This window comes from Tripterygium wilfordii, chromosome 14 (genome assembly GCF_013401445.1).
Source record: "Tripterygium wilfordii isolate XIE 37 chromosome 14, ASM1340144v1, whole genome shotgun sequence".
NCBI lineage: Eukaryota > Viridiplantae > Streptophyta > Magnoliopsida > Celastrales > Celastraceae > Tripterygium > Tripterygium wilfordii.
This window is the reverse complement of record NC_052245.1, coordinates 11954672-11976519: the sequence shown is the minus strand read 5'-3', so window position 1 is coordinate 11976519 and position 21848 is coordinate 11954672. Positions and strand designations below refer to the sequence as shown.

The 21848-nt window shown below is 38.9% G+C and overlaps 3 protein-coding genes across 8 annotated transcripts; 1 reads left to right on the top strand and 2 right to left on the bottom strand.

The window, feature by feature from the left end:
* Window positions 1–1234: 1234 nt before the first annotated feature.
* On the bottom strand, window positions 1235–9863 carry LOC120014602. The gene is made up of 3 exons (XM_038866597.1): window positions 8898–9863; window positions 5138–5445; window positions 1235–2609 (listed from the first exon to the last, which is right to left on the bottom strand). Exons 1-3 carry the CDS (start codon window positions 9800–9802, stop codon window positions 2254–2256), a joined length of 1569 nt encoding a protein of 522 aa, XP_038722525.1. The 5' UTR covers window positions 9803–9863; the 3' UTR covers window positions 1235–2253.
* A 150-nt stretch (window positions 9864–10013) lies between these two features.
* Window positions 10014–11843, top strand: LOC120014604 (photosystem II D1 precursor processing protein PSB27-H2, chloroplastic). Of its 4 annotated transcripts, none has more exons than XM_038866601.1 (4): window positions 10014–10128; window positions 10560–10637; window positions 10967–11364; window positions 11449–11843. In XM_038866601.1, the coding sequence occupies exons 2-4, from the start codon at window positions 10568–10570 to the stop codon at window positions 11584–11586; spliced, it is 606 nt and encodes a 201-aa protein (XP_038722529.1). In that variant the 5' UTR covers window positions 10014–10128; window positions 10560–10567; the 3' UTR covers window positions 11587–11843. The 4 variants fall into 4 exon arrangements, with proteins under 4 accessions (XP_038722529.1, XP_038722530.1, XP_038722527.1 ...); XM_038866602.1 differs by having other exon boundaries at window positions 10015–10128; window positions 10973–11364; XM_038866599.1 differs by having other exon boundaries at window positions 10101–10128; window positions 10469–10637.
* A 161-nt stretch (window positions 11844–12004) lies between these two features.
* On the bottom strand, window positions 12005–21049 carry LOC120014600. 3 transcript variants are annotated; one of them, XM_038866593.1, is made up of 9 exons: window positions 18127–21049; window positions 17363–17498; window positions 17153–17238; window positions 16733–16971; window positions 15372–15458; window positions 14673–14772; window positions 14295–14508; window positions 13623–14207; window positions 12005–13574 (listed from the first exon to the last, which is right to left on the bottom strand). In XM_038866593.1, exons 1-9 carry the CDS (start codon window positions 20629–20631, stop codon window positions 13174–13176), a joined length of 4353 nt encoding a protein of 1450 aa, XP_038722521.1. In that variant the 5' UTR covers window positions 20632–21049; the 3' UTR covers window positions 12005–13173. The 3 variants fall into 3 exon arrangements, with proteins under 3 accessions (XP_038722521.1, XP_038722519.1, XP_038722520.1); XM_038866591.1 differs by having other exon boundaries at window positions 12005–14207; window positions 18127–21048; XM_038866592.1 differs by having other exon boundaries at window positions 12005–14207; window positions 14301–14508; window positions 18127–21048.
* Between the last annotated feature and the right edge of the window lie 799 nt (window positions 21050–21848).

Genomic DNA, 21848 nt, shown 5'->3' with positions numbered 1-21848 from the left:
CTCGGATGTGGGGCAGCCTCAGTGGCCACCACATGGGTGGAGTCTGATAAAGTAAAGACAATGATCCGACTGAAACGAAAGAGATAACACCGACCTCCTGTTTAAATCTACAAGGCCACAGTAGTCCGTGTGAGTGTATTGCGTGGTACAACATGTTGAAATCTAAGGCACAGAATGAGTCAGGCATGCGCATCACCATTTCTTTTTCTTTTTACAATACATATATATACATATGAATGAGGGGACTGGCCTATCATCATCATCGTCTATGAGAACGTAGTGGGGTAATATCTTCTTCTCCACAACTGTTTCGTTTCCTATCTTGGATTAGACACTCTGTTGGTGTTGCGGACCTCTTTGATAGATAATACGTGGACGTGCAAAGCACAGCCCCCCACGTAAGGGGGCGGGGGGGGGTCATTGATCCCCTTCATTTTACGCCTACTAGGAATTTCTTGGTAGAAGTAGGACGCTGAAGCACAATAGTGGATCTAAAACTACTAACGGTTTCCCTCTAATGCTGTTCCTTTTTCTCCCTGTTCAAAGTCCTCTCCTTAATTCTTCCACAAGCAGATGTCAGAAAAAAGAGAATCCAATATCAAAACCCGTCGGTTGACAGCAAAGCTAGCTTAGTCAAGATGCAACAGAAATGTAAAAAGGAATACAAACTTCGACAGCACATCTCCATTGCCAAAAATGTTTTTAACAGAAGCAAACCTTAGTAAAACAGTGACTGAGCAACAATCCTCAACTGCAAAAAAAAGTTATGTCAAAAGGATTCCAGCAAAGCAACTCATTGCACCATTTTTCCTTTTTATCAACACCAGTAGTCAGACAGGAAATGTGAGAGAAATAATAGCAATAATAGGAAAGGGGATCAGAAACCTTGATATGCAAAAGAAAGAAAATGGTGTTAATAAACATACAAAACCACGGATCTCCGACATACAAAACCAGCTGGGTTAGATCAAAACTTCTAGTAAGAGGTTTCAGATGTTCTGTAAAACTTAAACTAAACTCAAATGAATATTACCATAAATCGTTGCCAAAACAGTTATAATATGTTCTACACTGGCTGTGAAAGAAAACTAAAATCACCAATATTGGCAAGAGCAGAAATCATCCATTCATCCATTATCAATCAGAGAATGAGAAGGAGATTCTTCTCAAATAAGTGAGCAAGAAGCATCTGTTCGGGATCAAAAGCCAAAGCCAATCTCAAACCACTCAAATATAAAGGGATATCAGAAACTTTTTACTGATTGTACCGTGTGTTTCCTTCCATTCCCCTAGGCACATAGGGCACAGAGGCGAGTACGATAAGAAATAAGACAAACTTACATCTGAGGCCTTGATTCCACATTAAGTCCATAAACCATAGCATACAAAATACAAGACGGTGGTGTAGTACCATACGATCTCTTTTTCTATTCAAATGAAAGGAAGAATAACCACGTGATATATAGCAACTCATAAAAAAACTCAGTAAGATCTAATTATCTTACACCTTTTAACTGAGGTTTCAGGTATTCTCTTCCGGGCAAGAGAATCTAAGGCTCATCTTGAATACTCACAAGGGTACATTGGAAGAAAGCTGTCCCATTGCTATTTCCCAGTACTAAGCCAGAAGATCTTCAATCCAGTAATTTCTGAACAACTCAAAAATATAAAAATAAAAAATAAAAACTTTTTAACGAGCCAGACTGATTGTCCCCATAAAGCCATTATGAACTCCTCACCATCAATTAGAAGATATTTTGCTTTGCTTTCATATCCCTAAATTGTTCTCCAAAGTCCAAAGCAATCCATGCCCTATTAAGGGTAAGGCCTTTATCCACAAAGCAATCATGTCTTCACAATTCAAACAAGGCTGAAACTTATTTATTGAGTAAGCAGTCATGTCATCTAATCACTCATTTCTAAAGAGACTGGACAGTTGGCAGCAACTCAATGGAAAGCGGTGCATGCACCCAACACTAATTAGCTTCCAAAGCTATTTGGACAGGGATAGAGGACACTAACCAAAACTTAATAGGGCTGGATCATGAGAAACTACCAAATACCATCTCACTATTTTTCCAACAATCAGCACCAATATTTGTGGAGAGTTGACTACCCATCTCTTTAAAAGACCCACAAAATATCATTTGTCATAAAGATTTTACATCTTCTAACAAACCTAGGAATCAGAGATTCATTAACAGCGACAGAATTGAAATATGCTCTTTTTTACCTTTTGATGCTACCCAAGGTCTACTTGAAAGTTTGGATTTCCCTTTGGCTCTCAATCACAACCTTTTTTCTCGTGTCAAAATCAACCTTGTCCAGATCAGTAGCAGTTGCAAGATAGCCATATAATATCCTTGTTTTCTCCCCAGTCCTATCATCCACCTTCATGAGCTTCGGATTTTTCTCATCATCCTTACCTAATGTCAATGGCTGCAGACGGGCCCAATCCTTGCGTCCACGATTATCCTTCTCAAAGTATTCTGCAAACCGCAAAGCCTCTTTAAGGCCCGACTGATCACCAGTAAACTTTATGAGAGTAGCACCCAAATGGCCATCTCTGCCATATAAGGACTTTGATTTGCCACTCCCGAATCCCAGATCTGGAAATGACAAACATTGGAAAGAAACAAGGACACACGTTAAAGTTTAGTTCAATACTAATGCATTACAAATCCTATGAGAATCATTCTGGATAAGCATACAATATCCACAACAATCAGAAAAAGCCATAAGGTACATGAGATCCACTTGAAGAAGAAATTTCAAGACCACCCTAACTTCCATCTACAGGTGGGAAAACTAAGAAATAGATAACAGCACTTGCAAAGTGGCTACTGGTTAGATTTCAGCATCCACACACGCAAGTGAGAATAAATAGAAATTCTCTTTTTATATTTATGCTGCTGTTACAACTGTAATATTGGACTGGTAAATTAAACCTCACAAGAAGAAAGAAAGAAAAGGGAAGAGGCTGATTGAACTAAGCTATTGAAGACTAGACGGAGAGAGAAATTCACATTTCACATCCAGTAGAAAAGCCATGACCCCAGAGAAATTAGGACTGAAAAATCAAACACTTCTGCATATCACTGTAAACAGCAGAATGGATATTCACCACTTCCCATGTGCAAATGGAAAGTGAATAGATGCCCAAACAGAAACACGAAGTGATCGAAATTGAAGACTGAAGCAACTTTCAACATGGTTACTTCTAAATTGATGTGAACTAGCCAGGAATATCTAATATTTACAAGACAGACCTTCAAATACCACACAAAAGCAATTTGTATAATAACTTGAATTGAATCACACAGACACAAGCTACAGTCCAATTGAATACACCAAAGACCTTGATTTGATTCTTCTTCCAGAACAACAATAGCACAATGAGTGAATGCTTGGCAACTGAGCTAGAACTAAATGTAAAATTTCCCGAAGAAGCATTATAGTATACTTTCTTTAGGTTTATTCTTTATTTCCATCATCAACGAAAATTACAAAAGAAACAAAAACGAATCTCAAGCTGAATCTCTCTTTGATTGCACTTGAATGTGGAAAGCCATTACAGAAAGGAACATAATGCTCTAAATAACAGAAAAGGACAACTAGGTAGTGTCTGAACCGACGTACCAAACATAATGATAATACCAAAGCCATCCACTTATTAGCAACACTCAAATGAAGACGTATTAGGTGAGGCCATAACAAAATTTAAAAAAATTTAAAAAAAAAAAACAAATGAGAAGGAACAACAATGGTGTTCAGCCAAGTTCCACAACCCCCACCCTCCCCAACCGCCGAAAGATAGTTAATAATAGTCTCATACATCTTCAAGTAGTATATTGAAAAGTTTGCTTTTGAACAGCTTTTTTGGAGAGTGTACGAAGCTCCTCGAGAATTCGCAGAGAGTAAGTGCACAGCGGCACTCTCAAAAATACTGAGGCACTGTTTCTGTAATCTAAACCTGCCAAGTTCAGGTTGCAACTGTGGATCCTTATCACTGTTTCTTTGGGCCTCCTTGGGATCCCAAAAGGGAAAGTTGGGACCTAATTCCTAAGTTCAGTGGCTCTAGCTCTTCAATGATAAAGATATGAACATGCCCCTCGAAATGAATTAGTAATTCGAGCAATCAAACTTACCAAAGCACAAACATGAAATTATTAGACACGGCTGACAGAAGATTACAGAAAATTACGTCGAGGTTGGATTGGTGCACTATCAGGGCAGCAGATCAACTAACCATTAAAGAAAAAGAAGAAAAATCTTCCTGCAGTATTGATAACTAACAAATTGGGAAAACGATCACAGAGATTTTTATTGTTTACATAATAAGGAAACCTAAATACCCCACAAGATGATCTGAATCATCAAACTACCTAACAACAAAGAATTAACATCTAAACTGGAAACCACAGTACCACACTAACAAAGTAAAAGGATAATGACCTCACTACTCCAGTTTCATTAGAGGTTCATGCCATTTGTCTTCAATCTATTTGAGTCATCCATCCGTCCATTATCAAAACTGGTCCAACATCTCTATTGCCTAGTCAACAATGCATTTCATAGCATAACAAAAACTACCATTGTCGAGAGAATATAAGGGAGTACAAATCACAACAATAACAGTGCTGCATAAGCTTTCAGCATGGGGAAAAACAGTTATACAATAAAATGAGTATAAACGTCAGCAAGTACAATGGATGCAAAATGAATATAACGCACATGGTCAACTTGAGACAATATTCATTATGGAATCTTGTAGAGTCCAGCACTCCAGCAAATAATAGATATTAAGGGTTTGTTGATTGTAATGATGGAAGCAATAAAGCCAAGTACCAGTCTAAGTTGGCGACAAAACGAAGAAGTGCACAAGTGGGCATGAAAAACAAAGTTCAAAAAAACTAGTCCAGAGAGTCATCTACACAGATCCCTCTAACCCCCTGCCCCCAAAATTGTCTTTTATATGCCAAGGCATTGGCCAGTGGCCCTCTAGGATTTCAGAATGAGTATTTGACAGCACTTTTAGATAAGTCTTCTTGCTGACAACAAGATGGAGACACTCTAAACAACGTGGAGCAAAACTAACATCATAAATTGGTAACATAGAAAATAAGTGGCACAATACCTCTTATTTTGCTATCCATTGCTTTGTTTCCTAAACCTTCCATGCGGCCCTCTTTACCCTTCCCTGTGATTGTGTTATGAATTAACACCATAGGCGGCCACATAACCAGATCATCCTTGTTTGCTGCTGCTTCATCAACGGGTAACAACTGATAGGCCTTTGAGTTATCAGGAGGCTTTGAATAGTTCCACCCCATCAACACACAAAGAGCCTTGTGTAGACCCAAGTGATCCACAAGCAAGTCGGCATTATCATAGTTGTATGAGTGCATTATAAGACCATGCATATCTGGAAACTCTTTAGATGACCTGAAGTTTGCATATCAAGAGCATTGAGGAATTATGCTTCAGGTTTTCCTCACGGATATGGCTATCAGTCACAATTTGTAATTATAAGGGTAATAAAGGTAGCAAATGAAGCAACACACAAACAGCAAAAGATCAAGTGTACACATAATAGAAGCTTAAACAGAGAGGTCTCTTCAGGCTAGACAAAAGCTGCCCTAAGGGAAAGTGGGAAACTAAACACTAAACAAAGAATGAAATCACTAAGCCGACAGTTATCCAGATGTAACCCAGATGATTCAATATTGAATATGTACATCATATTAGTAACCGAGTAATCCATATTCTGTCACCAAAATCAGTTCTTCCTCACATGATAAACCATTTCAGAATACGACACTTGTCTTTTGCTTAATTGGTGTCTCTAACACTTCAGCTTCCATATGTCATCCCAAGATCATTAATAAAGATTAAAAAAAATACGTATAAGCTCACAAATAATTATACCAGATAGAAAATAAACATAAGCTTCAGGCCAGTGTATATTCTTATTTTCCGTTCTTCTGTAAACTTCACATATTTCTAACTATGTCCTCCTAGTTTCAGTGAAAGTCATAAAAAACTAGCTTCATCTAGAAATTCTATACTCACCAGCGCTTGTCCAGATATCTTTTTCTAACCAATGAAATTTCATTGCAAGGCATCAAAGGGTGCCACCCAGAGTGTTGTCAATGCATCAATGGATAACCATACAATTCACAAACAAAACAAAGGGAGGTAAAAGGACACACAACGCAATAACAGGCAGAATTAAACTCAAAAACAATTTTAGATGGAAAAAAGACCTCTCACATAAAACCCACACCTTTGACAAAGTAAGATCACAAAACCAGGAAAAAAAATAAAAAGCCCGAATAGGTGTACATGGCTTTGATGCTATTAACACAGCTATAAAATAACTGACAATTTAAATTGGAAATGCATAGAAGAATAAAAGAAGACAGTGTATTGCTATTGCAAACTAGCAGCACAACACAATATTTGAACATCCAAATTCACCAAAAGACACTTGGGACTTGGGAGCATATGTTCACAATGATTCAATTTTCTAGTACACAGCTCACTCACAGGTTAATGCAATTATAAGGAATTCAATTTAAGGGATTACAGAGCTGGAAGTGGGAAAAGATAACCCAAGTAAAATCCACAAGGTGTCCAATTTCCATATCATAAGTAAGATGAATGCACCTGGGTAATATGCCATTGGGCTCAAACAAGTAGTTATACAACAAAGAATCATCTGCATATCAAAGTGATGAAGCAAAATATAATATTCATTGTACATTACACACAGGATAACATATAAACAAACAAATTGAGGGTTGATTATAGTTCACTTGATAAACCAGGTTTGTACTTAGCTTAATAGTATGTTCTCAATTTTGTTCATTATTACTGTAATTTAGGGAAATTTTAGTTCTAACTCATAAGATTTTGATAATCCACAAATTTCATTTTCTAAACCTAGGATCACATCACCTTCCACACCTAAATTCGTATGGGAGTATCCACCAATCAATCACAAAGGGGCTACAGAGTAAAGAGTAAAGACCACCGATGGAAAACCATGTGCAGATCCATTATACCCATGAAGATAACATATGAAATAGTCAGAACTCAGAATATCCAGCAAAGATATACCCTCATATTTGTAATTCCTATCGTACAGAAAATAACACGAAGCCAAGAGATCACAAGAATAAAACCCTCACTGATGACTGGAATGAAAAGCTCTGTGGTTAAAACCACAGCTTCTATACCATAATAACTGATATAAGCTTCCTCGCCACCAATGATGAATCTACTGCAAACCCATGGTAAAAAGAAAAGTAACCAGGAAATAGAGCTACTTATTTCATGTTAATATAACAAGAAATGATGGACAATGAAAATTTTAGTACATAAGGAGGAAGGGCAAAGAAGACATAAATTTGGATGGTATACCAGAAAATTTATGCAATAAATTTCCTAGAAAAACTCATAAAATAATCACACACAATTGTGCCCACGAAACCGTCAAATAACACAAAAGAAATCAGAGAAAAAAATAAAGAAGCTGAAGTGGTGATGGAAATAATGATCCTTGATACATTATAACAAGACAACTGTGCAAAATGATCAGTGACCATCTAGAGAAAGAACATCCTTATAAACAAGAACCTGAGCTAAAAACTCCTGCAATGACAGAAACATTCATATATATCCATAAAACTTGTGAAGAAGGAATGTCATACAGAAAAACTAGCTTAGCCCCAATCCAAATTAGGCTTTCTTAAGCCAAATGCCCGCTATCTTCTCCAAATAAATCATAGACACAAAATTGAAAGAATCCAACCAAAAGTTAAGCCAGTAAACATCAGGGTGTAAAATAATGCAAGCATTCAGAATTTTATTAGAAGCGTTTGCTACCCACTTCTCTTGAAGTCTTGATTAATCTATAGAGGCATAAAATACATGGAGGTAAATTTCCTTATGAGAAATTAACATCGAATAGAGGCACTCTCGAACATTCCATAGAAAAAATACATAGGTAATTTACAATGCTTGATTCTGATATAAACTCTGCGTACTCCACCAAATAAACATAAACAATGCTTACTTCCACCAAATAAACATGATTGCAGGAAAGAGCTTCTGATCCAGGAGGAAATTATTAAATTCGGACTTTACTGGACATAAAAAAATTAATCTGAAACTGTTCTAATCAAAGGAAAGGGTATCTATCCAATTTGGCACATCAAAAAACTATCAACCGGTTAGAAAATTCTACCTTGCCCCTACTTATTCTGTGAAGGATCATATCACAGAACACAAAATTGATACTAGTCATAAATCAACCATCTCATGATTTTTTCTATAAACTTGAAGGGAATAAGAACCATATCACGCGTGTAGAGGAAAGAAAATGTGAGAGGTAAATAATTAAGCCATGCATAAGACTCTAATATCTTGACTTTGGCACGTTCTAATTTCATCGCCTCAAAATTCAGCAAGTATGCCAAGTCAGTAACAAATCTGCCAAGCATAATCAATTTGCAAAAAAATACCAATCTCAAACGCAAAATAATCTAAACACAAGGAACCAAAAAAACATATCTCAAGCCACAAAACATAAAAGGGTTTGCAAGAGAGCATATCAGGAAGGTAATTTCAAACATATACTCACCAAAACTATACCTTCTAGAATTATCTACAAATATAATTCATACAAATGACTATTTTAAAATGTTTTTTTGAAGGACTAACATCCGCACTCCCCTTATTTCAGTGATTAAAAAGGTCTTGTCACCAAATCAAAAAGCTGAAACCATCTGAGGTACTTCCTCATAAGTAATCTTAACAGGACATTCACCACTAGTAAAGACATAAACACACAATAACAACAAAGAAGAAAAACCAGCCCAATTTCACCAAACCTGCCACAGGCAACACATTGAATCCGCCCTTGCTTCCCATCCTCCAAGTAAGTCCTCCTCTGCCCCACGTTTTCATTGATCACCTTTATGAAGTGCAGGAACGTCTTCTTTAGCGCAGCCTGGTCTACGTCCAGATGCTTAAGCTTCACATTTCCATGCCCTGCTTCGGTTCTCATATACTTGGAAGCCCTCATGTCGTCGCCTCCCCTACGGAAAGGGCTACTTGTTCCCGCCGATAAACGGTCCAGGCCAGGCCTAATTGGATACCCATTGGGGTTAAAGAACTGCCTTTGCCTCTCCTCCTCTGCCCTGTATTTCCTCTTCGAGGATCCTTCTCCCGGGCCCACCATCGGATTCCAGCTCTCCCTATCATTCCGGAATCCTCCCGGACTCATTGGTGCGTTAGGAGGGAACCGGCCGTAACCCCCCATTTCGGGGACGTCAAGCATGGGGCGAGGGAACGGGTGTGGAAGATCCTGGTAATCGGGAGGGAGAGCGAAGTAAGATCGGACACTGCCATCGGCGAGAGAGATAGTACGGCGGTCCAATACGTGGAAGCCGTATGATGGCGGAGGCGGTGGTCCCAGGACCACAGCGAGGTCAGGGAAGGGGAATGGGCTTGCAGAAGGAGGCCGCGGTTGTTGGACCTGGCCGGTGGCGACGGGCTTGGAGTGAGCTACAGGGCTCTGCGTTGTGACTGGCTTGGGAGTGGCCGGCTGTGAGGGCGGTTTATTGTTCTTTGGGTCGGAGGATTTCGGATCGGATGGCTTGTTGCTGCTAATACTATTGTTTTTAGAGGTAGCGGCGCCGGACGAAGATTCCCAGCGGGATTTCCGATGTGACGAAGAGGAGGAGGGTGGCGGGGGTTCGTGGGAGGAAAATTTTGGATAGGAGCCACCGGCCATTCCGGGGTGTGGAGTCTAGGGTTTCTAAAAGCGGTGCGTATTTATGCGAATGAACTACGAAGCCCAAGACAATGGCAACCAATATAGCCATTATAGCGTGCTGGACAATCAGGTGAAATCTGTGCCGTCGATCAATGAGCTCCGTTGAACATTAGATATCAGTGGCCGTTGGATTAAGAAATGCACGAAATAACTAATATGCCCTTAACATTTTAGCCAATGCCCTCTATGTTCTTTCCGGATAAAATCAACCGGAAGCTGAAAAAACTAGACTGCGACAGAGTTTTGAGGTGGAGAATGCAAGTCTGCTCCTTTAACCAAACAAGGTAAAGCTTAATCGCTTTGAATTCTTTCTTTCATCTCTTCTTTATTTAGGGTTTCAATTCCTTGTTAGAATTAGCCTTTTCTGGAATCCTAATATGAGTAATATTTCTTGGTTTTTGCCACTGATTTAATGGGGATTTCAATTCATTTTGCTGCATCTTGCCCTGTTCTGTGATTTCATTCATTTGGGTGTCCTTAGTTATCAGGGAGTCTGTGGACTGTTTCTGGGAATTTCTACATACTTTTATCATGTTAATGAAAATGTGTAATTAGGTGAAGAACAAATGGAGCTTTATTTTTATATGAGATAAAGAAACTAATGCTGATTAAGTTGTTATGAAGGTGGAGTACTATGTTGTAAAACCATTCATGAGATTGCTGCTGTTATTTGAAATCTGTGAGTGTTCTTCCGCTGTACTTGTTTGTGATACAGCATCAAGAATGGCTGTCATGCTTGCTGGATGCAACGGGAGTCTTGTCAAAACAGTGGGGAAAATCTTGAAGCCTGACTGTGAGTGAAAGTGACTATCTTCTTTATCTTCTTTGTGGGAACAATTGTGTGTATATTGTGCCTGGGACTGGTAGATTTCGGTCAATATTTGTGTAGGAGCTTTGGTTCTCGAGCTTCGAGGTGATTAATTATCAAATCTTTTGCGCTTGTTATATTTTTTAAGCTCTCTAGTTTTTGCAAAATCCATCTCAGTATTTAGGGTTTAGGAGGGTGCATCTTGAACCATCTTATATTTAGAAAAGGTCTTACTGAAACTTATCTGCAAGCTTCCATTCCAAATCAGTTATTCCTTATCAGGCTTGTTGTTTTCGTGACTATTTTTCTATAAGTAACAGATACACTGCCTGTGCCTCATGTTTTGCTTGCTGCTTCAAGCCGCCGGCATGTCTTGGTCTGTACCAGTGCTTCCATTTTTACGATTCTGGCCCCCGGCTTAACAGCATTGCCTGTCCTAGCTGAAGAGAAGTTGGTTGGCCAAGATGAGAAGGATGAAGGAGTAATAGGGGCTGTTAAGTCATTGTTTGATCCAAATGAGAAAACAAAGTCCGGTAAAGTGTTGCCAAAAGCATACTTGAAGTCAGCAAGAGAGGTGGTGAAGACACTTCGCGATTCGTTGAAGGAAGACCCCAAGGATATCTTACAATTTAGAAGAACTGCAGATTCTGCAAAGGAGTCGATTCGAGAGTATTTAGGGAGCTGGAGAGGACAGGAAAAGGTTGTTCACGAGGTGTGTTCCGGAATTTTGAGTTCAAGAGATGACATTTTTGTGGGTTGATTCCATTTTGTGTTACAATTCTTTGAACATTTGCAGGAATCATATGCCATTCTGGAAAAAGCAATCAGATCTTTGGCAAGTTTCTACTCAAAGGCTGGTCCATCTGCACCACTCTCAGAAGAGGTCAAATCTGAAATATTGAATGATTTAAGTACAGCTGAAGAATTTCTGTAACAAAAGTACCTTCCTCTAAGATATTCAATGTCAACTTAATTCTTTAATAGATAAGCCAGTAGATTTCAGAATGGCAAACCAAAGGTATCTCTTTCCTGTAAAGTCCTTCTTCATACAAGTGAAACTAAGCTACTTTGTTATCATGTGATAAACTTTTGTACACGCGGACCTGATAATCCAAGTTTAGACCTATATCGGATGTCCAAAGGAAAAGTTTGTATAATGTCCGTTCTCACTTATATAAAAAGTGAAACTAAGCTCTTATGTGGTTTCTGCTGGAAATGTTTGCATGTTGCTTTTGTTAGCTGGAAATTGAACATGGATTTTGCCAATGTGAACCTGTCGAGAGCTTCATAGATTTCAAGAAATTCTTTCTAACAACTGGAAACTGGTTCAAATTCAATGGCAAATACCAGGATTCAGGAACTAGCCAGGTTGCTCATCAAATAGAGTAAGAAATAATGAACAAATGAGCAAAAATTCTCATTAAGAGCACAAAAAACTTCTGAATAACGAGGACCCTGCTTTCTTCAGCCTCCACATTAAACACTTCAAACAAGATCCTAAGTGTTACCACCAGCAAAGACAGTAAGTAGACTATAAAATCTGTAAGCCAATGTTCTTGAGAGCCATCAAAAAACCGTTGGTTGCTCCCACAAGAAATGAGCAGTCAGACAGTACTGTGAAAGCAACCTTCTCTCACGTTTATATCACAGACTGCCAGCAAAGGAAATGACAGGTATAATTACAAAAAGGAAGCAGCTAAAATTTCATTAATGATGAAACATGTCAATGCAATGAGCATGCATGCATTATAGTTCGAATTGCTACGAGAAACGAAGTTATACAGGGCGAGGAATTCCAAACTTGTACACTCATCGAGGCAGCTATTTACACTGATTGGAGTACCAAGTAGCTTCCCTGGCAGCATTAAGAGATCCGCCCAGCCTCAAGGCAATGTGATTGACAACATAAGCTTTACTGACTTCATAATGATAACCTCATCTGAAGCTTCCATGAAAAAAAAATGATTTCACTATGAAAAGGAGGCAAGAAACATTCCCAGAAACAGAGCTAAAAGCATATCCATTTTCCGGGGAATTGCTGCAGCTCAGTTTCGAGTCAGCACTGGAGCCCGAAAAAGTCATTTACTGGCCTGACATACTGTTTTCAAACATTGTGAACACGTAGGTTGTAGACATATCAAACACAACGCTTTCAGATTTGCCAACACAAACACCAGTTCTGAAGCTATCATCAGAAGGACGAAGAATTTATTCTTCAATAGACTGTTGCTTTAGAAGCAGCTTCTGAAGCCACATGTAACTTGCTTTCTTTCTCACAGTTAATCTGCATGGACATATCTTCCGCCGCACTGAGAGTAGAAACAGCTACATGCAGAATTCCATCCATCTCGTCCGTAGAAGAAGCTGGTTTAAGACTTTCCAAATGAACATTTAATAAATTGGAATCGACTACAAAACCGTTATTAAAAGACCAAGTATCATTTAAGTTGGTGTATTTTCAGTCTCTGATGTGTTGTGAATCCTGTTAGAGAAAATATGGCAATTCTTGTCAGAAGCACATTCAGTAAATCTGTCCCCCAATAAATTTGTCCCCCAGTTGAGAATCAGTAGCCACAATACCCTCAACCAAGACAGAGATTCTAAGTTCCTGAGAAGTAGCAACATTGCCTTCATTACAATCCTGAGCATTATCTTCTACAAAAGAATTCAATGCTGGCTCATTTTTCATCTTCAAAGCATGAGGACTTATATCAGGGACAGTTTTATCTTCCATGCTGGATGCACACATAGATGATTTGTCTCCTGATTTGGAATCAGCACATAAAGTTTCGTCAAGTGAAACTGGAATTGTTAGTTCCTGGGATGTGGCAACATTAGCATGCAGTGCATGGCCATCCTCCACATTATCTCCTTCACAAGACTGAGCATTCTCTCTGTTGTGAGGAACCAATACTTTCTGACCTTTTCTCTCTATTGCACACGGCCTGGGACTCGAATCAGAGATGACACCTTCCTTGTTGGAAGCAGATTCCGCCAACTTGTCTTCTGATTCAGAATCAGCACCCTCTAGTAAAACTGGAATTCCACCTTCATTAAAAGCATCCATTGAACTACTTACCAAGGGAGTATCACTCAACGAAACACTTTGACACTGAGAATCAGAGTCCATAGCAGTTGCGCTAGCCTCTTTAGAAAAGGGAGCACCAAATTTAATAGAAGAATTCGATATGGATTTATTTTCCCTGTCGGAATTCATAACAGAAATTGGGTGGCATTTTCCGTCCAAAACAGATTCTGCTACCTTATCTCCTGATTCAGAATCAATACATGTCCCTTCAAGTGAAACTGGAATTTGAAGTTCATGAGAAGCATCCACGGAATTACTCATCTCAGAAGCATTGCTTAAGGATACACCTGGGCCTTGGGAATCAGAATCTGCAGCAGTCACTCTATCATTCATCACTTTGGCATCTTGCAAGTGACCATCATCACACACAAGACTATCACGTCCAACAGAAGCATCCAAATCAGATTTATTATCAACAATACACGGAGTAGAATGCTTGCCTATGATCTCCATTTGCTTTGCATTTACTGGAAAAAAGAAGAAAATAGTGTAAAAAAACAGCTGATAAACATATCTCTGAGAAAAAAGGGTTGGGGTGAGGGCGGGTGCAATTAATAAACCTGCACGAGAGACATCCTCTTCGCTATTCTCTCGCTGGAGGAGCTTCTGCAACATGTCTATACCAGGGAAAACCAGCACATTCATGGACCTCAATTCTTGCTTAAGTGAATTCTCAAGAGGAGTAAAACCAAAAACTCCTGTCCATGTATGTGCAAGCTCCGAGATTGCAGGGATAATCATTTTCTCAACTTTGAGAGAACGGAGAGCCTTCAAGTGGGAAGGAGACACGAGGAAACCAAACACAAAGTAAGAAAAAAAAATGTCAATCACAATGGACAGAAAAATAGATACAATCATACAAAACCCAAACTTGTAATTAGTTTCCCAATAACCGTTCAAACAACTAAAAGACAAACATTCTCAAATCTTACCGCTTCAATGGCGCAAAATAAACGACGGCACATCCCTTGACGCCTATATATATGGCGAGTTCCAATAAATGGCATCTCTGCCAACTGAGTGCCATGGAACCTAAAAAAATGGACAGAGTAAATTCTAAGAACGTAATCACATGGCAAGGCTCAATCCACACATGCGTGGATACACACTGATATCAACATCACTCTAAAAGGAACTCCATGTTGTAACCTAAGCAGTACGAACATCATACAACAAGAAATTTGCTTGACCAACAGCATTCTGCTTCCATCAATCACAAACAAAATTTTCAAGCCACAAGCATCATACTGAAGTAACTGAACACAGACTAAAACATCAAAAGGATAATCAAGGATTAGGAATAAACAAATAAAAAGAGCTACTTATAACCATTAACAAGTACAATGTACAGTGGTACAGAGCCATCCCACCTTACAGAGAAAACATAATTTATCCACATTAAAAGCATATATTCACACACTGAAATACTTCACTTATTACACCATTTCTATGCTGATAGATAACCTTACTTGTTTTCTTTGTTCCTGATCTTCATACTTCAATTCCCTCCTTCAAAAACTTCATTTTAAACCATTTCAATCTTTGTTGGTGAAAAATTTGTTTGCTTTCGTCCTTATTTTACCCTTTTAGGACATAAAGTACATATATGACTGAAATCATTAGCATTCTACCTGATAGATGCGGCAGATATAATTTCATCACCCCTCTCCAGAATAGCAGTGTAGAATCCACCATAGTTCAGCCGATTGAAATTTGAACTATAAGCAATAGAAACAAGGTGTTCAATTACCAAAAAACACAAGAATCTGGCGCATAAAAAGTATAAAGAAAATGATTGATAAACAGTTAACAGGGTTCTCCACATTTATAATCAGAACTCAGAAGAGCAAATAGATCATTGTCGAAAAAGTGATAACATCTCTGTCACACATGTACACAAATGAAGGGAGAACAAGTACATTTCACATGTATCAATACTATTAAAAATATTAATGTAGATCAACCCACACACACAAAACCACATAAATTCTCAAAAAATCAAGTTCACCTACCCGTTAAATTAATCAACGTATTAAGATCACACAAATAGTGCACCCGAATGACCTTCACATATTAAAATATCCGGAGCCTCATTTACCAGGTCATAAGCTCAATTATGAACATTTGAAGGCTAATTTTAATTTTATACGCAATTTGCAGGTCAGACCCATCTTGAATTTTCTTTTAGGCATTTTATTTTGTCCACTTCTTCAGAGCTTTCACAAGTACTGAAGTACATGTAGAAGAGCTGTGAGTGATAGGCTACTTGCCATAAGCAAGCCAAAACCTTGTCTTTGTCTCCAGTATTATTAACAAGGAAGAAATGCTTGCCGTTTAAACTTAAGGTTATTTTAGTTCCACTTTAAACTATTAAAATTTCGAAACTTATTAGTAATTGTAACATTTTTGACTTCTTAAAATAACTATGTTTTATTAGTTATAACTACTCGTGCAAAAATCATGAAAATCCATTATCATTTAACCATCAGGGCAGGGCCAGAAAGGCCGCCCGCATGGTGTCCTCTAGTCTGACTAGCTGCATGTGCCCTTACAATTTTAAAGTCTGCCCAACATCCATTTCCGCCTGACTTTATGAGAAATAATGATAAGCGATCAGATAAATGCATGTTAACCATAGGATTAAACAAAATAAATTTCTGATATAGATCAAGACAAAAATATCATCACTTCATCACTCTGACAAAAGAGTTAGCTTCCCCCTCGAGAAGCTCAGCCCCCAGTAAATGCATGTCATATGCAAAAAATACAGGAAAAAAAACACAAATAATGGAAGCAAAATTTATCAACATAGTAGCATGGGACTCACATAACCAACTCAAGCATGATAGACCATTAGCTAACCATGCATCTAAGAAACAGAAACCAACTAACAAGGTCGGTCTTAGGCCACGCCTGTAAGTGACGACCATGCAGTCAAAAAAATACCCAAAAAAATTCTATACTGTTTCAACCACACACAAAAAATCTTTACCTGCAGTTATAAAGAACATTGTGCAGTAAATTGATTCCACTTCTCCTGTCAATAATGGGCAAAAAACATTCATCCATAACTGCCAATGCAACAGCTAGCTTGGAATTGCATTCCACTCTTTGAGGAAGTCCTCGGGATGATGTGTCTGAATCTGCATCCATTCTATGAATGAGTGACCATGAATATCCTCCTTCCAGTTCAAGTTTAACACCAAGATAATTCTGTATCTGCTCAGAGAGCTGTAGAAGTGACAATAATATCAGTAATCACATTGCAGTATCACCACATGACAGTTAGCAGGGAGAAAAAGGGAAGGGAGTGAAAGTCTCAACAGATTGCAATCATCTGATAATGCTGCTAACAACTAGAAAGCAGTCAAAAGAAAATGAAATCTATTGAGATCCTCGAAAAGGTAAATACCTCTTTGCATTTCTGCCCACAAAAATAAGTAAACGAACTATTGGAGTCAACTGGAAGAGAAATATCCAGTGTGCATGATTGGTGACCTACAGAAGTCAAAATGTTTGATTTCAAACAAAATTTTGTCGCAGATTAAAAGATACAAGAGAATGACAGTGTGGGAGAGCACATGTAGCAAAATACAAATCTCAGGAAGAAAAAGAACAATACACTTCTTCTCGCAAAGAGCACAGCTGAGAAGTGCATGAACAGTTGAATCATTCTCTTGATGACCAATATCATCACTGGCTTTCCCACAAAATTTGCATGCACAATATGGACAGTGCCAATCACCTGGGGGAAGCATCTGCAATGAGAATAAACAAACTAAACTGTTTAAACAATTTCCACATATGCATGGAGGTACTAATAACCATTCAAAATATTAAAAGTCACCAATAAATCACATTATGATGTTTTTTCTATTAACTGAATGAACTCTTTTAACTATGAGGCACATTGATAAATCATCATGGTAGGTATAATTAAAAATCAATAGACCAACCATTTTAGTATGCAAGTCCATAAACCAAATACAATTATTCCACAAGCATCATAGGTACAAAGAGTCAAAAACCAATTCAGTAAAAAGTTCTTGTAAGGAGATTTTGTAACTATCAGTTGAGCAATTAAAGATTGTGTAAGCATCTCTAACTTCTAAACAGCATTCTTCTATGAAATAGTGAGATTTTAGCTAAGCCCAATGAACAATTGTCAACGTATAGGTGTTTGAAAAAACTCAAATGTTCAACTGGTTTGAATTATATGCTTTAATCACAACAAACCAAGTATCCTCAGTCCACAGGCCACATAACTCTCAACACTTCCAGAAATTTCACCTGTTAGTCTCTCCTTCAATCCTTAACCATGGTTTAAAAAAATTTACATAATACATGCAAGAAAAAAATCATGTGGCTATAATAATGTAAACTTACCTGTATATCTAAGCAGCTCTGGTGAAAAGTGGAAGGGCAGCCATCACAACATATCAGATCCCCACCATCTCCACAGATGCCACAAGTATCATCATTTGGGTCATCACCATCAATGTCTACATCGTGGAACCCAATACGATCAGACTTCTCTTGCTTAACCCATGCATCAATCTGACACTGAAGTAAGGACATTCCTGAGTCCAAATATATGTTCTGAAATGGCTGGCGTAATTTGCTTCCAGCATGTATCTCAAACTTTGATACTGTGAGGATCTTACTACAACAACCACAATGGATACCATCTCTTGCAATCCACCCCTCCAGCATCACTTTTGTCCTTCTGCGGTTCTTATACTGTACCTTTTGGCTCAACTGCACACTTCCAGTATCAATCAGCCAGGAAAGTAGAGTACGTTTTCCACCATATGGAATAAAGCCATCAGTTTCTGAATTAAGCCCCTTGTTAGAATTTCTAATTAGCAAAGTACATCTGCCAAGTTTTCTACTTTTTTGTCCTTGCAACTGATAGGAACCAGACGCAGGGAATAGTTTTTCAGCACTATCACGCAAATGATGGCTTGAGCTTTGACCATTTTCACTCACTCTACTCTTTGAAGACTTACTACCGTGCTTTATAAAGGAGCTTAGTTTCTCTTCTTGGCTGCCATTGTCCATGCTTTCCTCCTCGTGCCTGGCACTTGCAGACCTTTTCACCCAAACATCCTCTGCATTCTCACTCTCACTGCCTTCTTTTTGCTGCTTCTTCATTTCTTTCTCAATCTTCTTTCGAGTCTTCCTTGTCAATTGGCTAAGCACCTCTTCTGACAATGGGGTGAAAGAACCATCACCAGTAGGTTTGGCCTCTTCATCATCTTCATTTAATTGCTTTTGAAGTGCATCATAAGCCTTGATAATGGACCAGTAAGCAGTTCCACTGAGATTAATATACACTGCATCTAGGTAGTCTCTGTTCCTTCTGGGTCGATAATCTATCGTCCATCCAGCATTCAGAAGCATCTCCTTTATCTGTTCACGCAGTTTTTGCTTTTCTGTCCCACTACCACGCCTAACCTTTCCTGCTTTAACTTTTGAAGGAAGGAGCTCACCGGATGGCATTTTTTCACCTCCAGAAGTCAGCCTCTTTGTAGAATAACGAGCTTCCATACTTTTTGCTACCATCTTCGGAGATGTATCACTGTCCTCCGAATCTGTGTCAGCACCCTTGCTGTATTTAGTCATAGCTGATTTCTTCATATTACAAGATTCCACTTTCTTCGATCCCACCTTCAGGGACATATTGCTGGCTTCTGATTCTAAATGGGCATCCCTAACGTTTTTAGTTAATAGTCTCCTCTTATAATTGCGAGATTCAACGTTCTTTGATCCCAGCTTTGGTGGCATATCGTCATCCTCTAAATCCCGAGGACTGATCCCATTCTTTGTTGATAAAAATCTCTTTGCAGAATTACGAGCCTCCACATTCTTTGAGCTGGGCCTCAACGATGTATCACTGTCCTCTGAACTTGAGTCATGTTCCTCAGTCTTTCTAGTTGACAATGATTTTTGTAAATTTAACTGATTTTCCTGTTTCCTAACGAATGAACCAGGTTTCTCACGACTTCTTGATTCACTAGAATATGAAGGATGCGTCATAACATTCCTGTTCACGTTATCATTCTTCTTTGAACCCCTCCAGTTTGCCTCAGATTCATGTTGATCATAACTGCTCAGGGACCTACCAACCCTCTTGTTCTTGTTTACCATCACCTTCAAAACACCATTCTTTCCCTGGACCCTAATGGGTTCATCTGAATCACCCAAGTACTTATCTCGTAATGACGATATAGGTCGCCGAGCTTCTTCCCTATCCATCTCCAACTTAATCCTATCAACATGATCTCCTTGACTAAGCCCACTTGTCCTCTCATAATAATATTTTTTCCTCTTCTCAACAGATTGTCTGCTGGAACCTGTCATGCATTCCCTCTGAACACCACTTTCACCTACAGGCATTGACTCCAAAAACCTTCTGCCCCCAACTTCTGCTCCAACATCATTGAAACGCTTCCTCCTCACACTCTCCACATCGATCCCATCATATTCATCAAATTCAAATACACCTAACCTATCCCTCTTCCTTTCACTCTGGTCTTCACCATTCCTACCAACCTCGTTAAGCCTAGAATGCTCTTCCCTATCCCTCTTTCTACCAATTTCACTCTCCTCCACAATGCCTTTCTCAGAAACATTCAAACCATTACAGACCCGAATTGTTTCAGGGGCGACCCTTCTACGAGGAGGCACTAAGAGCTCATGACTAGACTCAGAATCGCTCAAATCCAACCTAGCCCTCTTCTTCTCCTCCTTCGACCCTAAAACCCTCCTGGAACCCGAAGCAGGAGACCCGCCAAGTCCATTACTACCCTTCTTTCTCACGATCAAACAACCGGAGGAGTTCCTATTCTTAACCCCAGGAGGATCGCCAGATCTCATTCGCTCGTCCATGTAAGCCAACACTACAATAAAAACCCCTAAATTGCCGAAATTCCTTTCAAATCCATCACAAATTCACCAATAAATCAATAGAAAACAAAGTCTGAAAACTCAAAATCTCTCCCTCCCAACCTATCTAACCAAAAATCACCAGATCCGGTGCCACAGCTATAAAAAAAAACCTCCGACAGATACCAAAAGGTTTCATATCGTTAAAATCGATCAAAGAATATACCTTGCCGGGTAACCCCGCGAGTTCTTGAAAGGCAATTCACCGGTGGTACATATCACCGACCGACGACGCAATTTCCCGGCGAAGAAACCAAGAGACGATTATGGAGGTACTGGACTGTAATAGCCCTCGTATATAAACAGCAAAACCATTGTGCTCTGTTTTTATTATTTCCTTTCCTATTACACTTTTTATTTTTTCTTCCTCCGTTATACGTTTCTTTCCATGTATTAATTGTTTTTTTTTCCCAGTTTTTCCCTCCAAATCGCAGTCCCGCTGGTGGGACTGAACCGTGCTGATGCTGCCACCTGGACTGGGTCCCAACAGTCCCTTGGAACATTCTTGACATGGCAAGATCAGACACACACGAAGCAGGTTGGTCGTTTGTAGTATTGGGTTTTGATTCGTCTAAAATAGGGATTGAAGAGGAAAGTAAATTGCAGTCGCACAGCTGGGCGCGTGAATAGAGAAGTTTTAGGACATTTTAGAATCCGGTTTGGATTTCAGATGACGAAACGTCCGGGGGTTGTTCCCTGTGACGGTATCAGGTTTTTGTGTTGTGGATTTTTTAATGGGATGTTTGGATCTTCTGGTAAAAACGAGGTCGAATTATGTTCACTGTTGTGACTGACTTTACTTTTACCCTTCTGAGTTGATTGACAGATGCTGTCAATTTGCTTCATTGTAGCTTTTGTCAGGTTTGACCTATTGGGATATGAAGTTGGACCAGATGGAGGTATCAGGATTCCAAATGTGGTAACTCTTTGCAGCTTCGGCCCATCTCAACTTCAACTCTCAGGTTTAACAGTTTGATGTTATCTCGCACCGATTTTGACTCAGTCTTATGTATAATCTGCACAGATTTCGACCAAGTTTAATTTATCGTCTGAATTTAAAACTAATTCAGCCATCCGATAAGTATATTGGACTAAGGAATTCTCCGTTAAAAAAAAAAAAGTGATCTATATATAGCCTCCTCTCTTAAAATACAAAGGGC

Excerpts from the sequence above, each read along its gene's own strand:
- LOC120014602 (XM_038866597.1), bottom strand. The coding sequence starts at position 9,802 with ATGGCCGGTGGCTCCTATCCAAAATTTTCCTCCCACGAACCCCCGCCA. Across the intron at positions 5,446-8,897 it reads CAATGTGTTGCCTGTGGCAG|GTCATCTAAAGAGTTTCCAG; the intron begins GTTTGGTGAAAT and ends TGCAAACTTCAG. Across the intron at positions 2,610-5,137 it reads AATGGATAGCAAAATAAGAG|ATCTGGGATTCGGGAGTGGC; the intron begins GTATTGTGCCAC and ends TGTCATTTCCAG.
- LOC120014604 (XM_038866599.1), top strand. The coding sequence starts at position 10,496 with ATGAGATTGCTGCTGTTATTTGAAATCTGTGAGTGTTCTTCCGCTGTA. Across the intron at positions 10,638-10,966 it reads GAAAATCTTGAAGCCTGACT|TAACAGATACACTGCCTGTG; the intron begins GTGAGTGAAAGT and ends TTTTTCTATAAG. Across the intron at positions 11,365-11,448 it reads AGGAAAAGGTTGTTCACGAG|GAATCATATGCCATTCTGGA; the intron begins GTGTGTTCCGGA and ends GAACATTTGCAG.
- LOC120014600 (XM_038866591.1), bottom strand. The coding sequence starts at position 20,631 with ATGGACGAGCGAATGAGATCTGGCGATCCTCCTGGGGTTAAGAATAGG. Across the intron at positions 17,499-18,126 it reads AGAGCTGCTTAGATATACAG|ATGCTTCCCCCAGGTGATTG; the intron begins GTAAGTTTACAT and ends TTCTCATTGCAG. Across the intron at positions 14,509-14,672 it reads TATTTTGCGCCATTGAAGCG|GCTCTCCGTTCTCTCAAAGT; the intron begins GTAAGATTTGAG and ends TCCCACTTGAAG.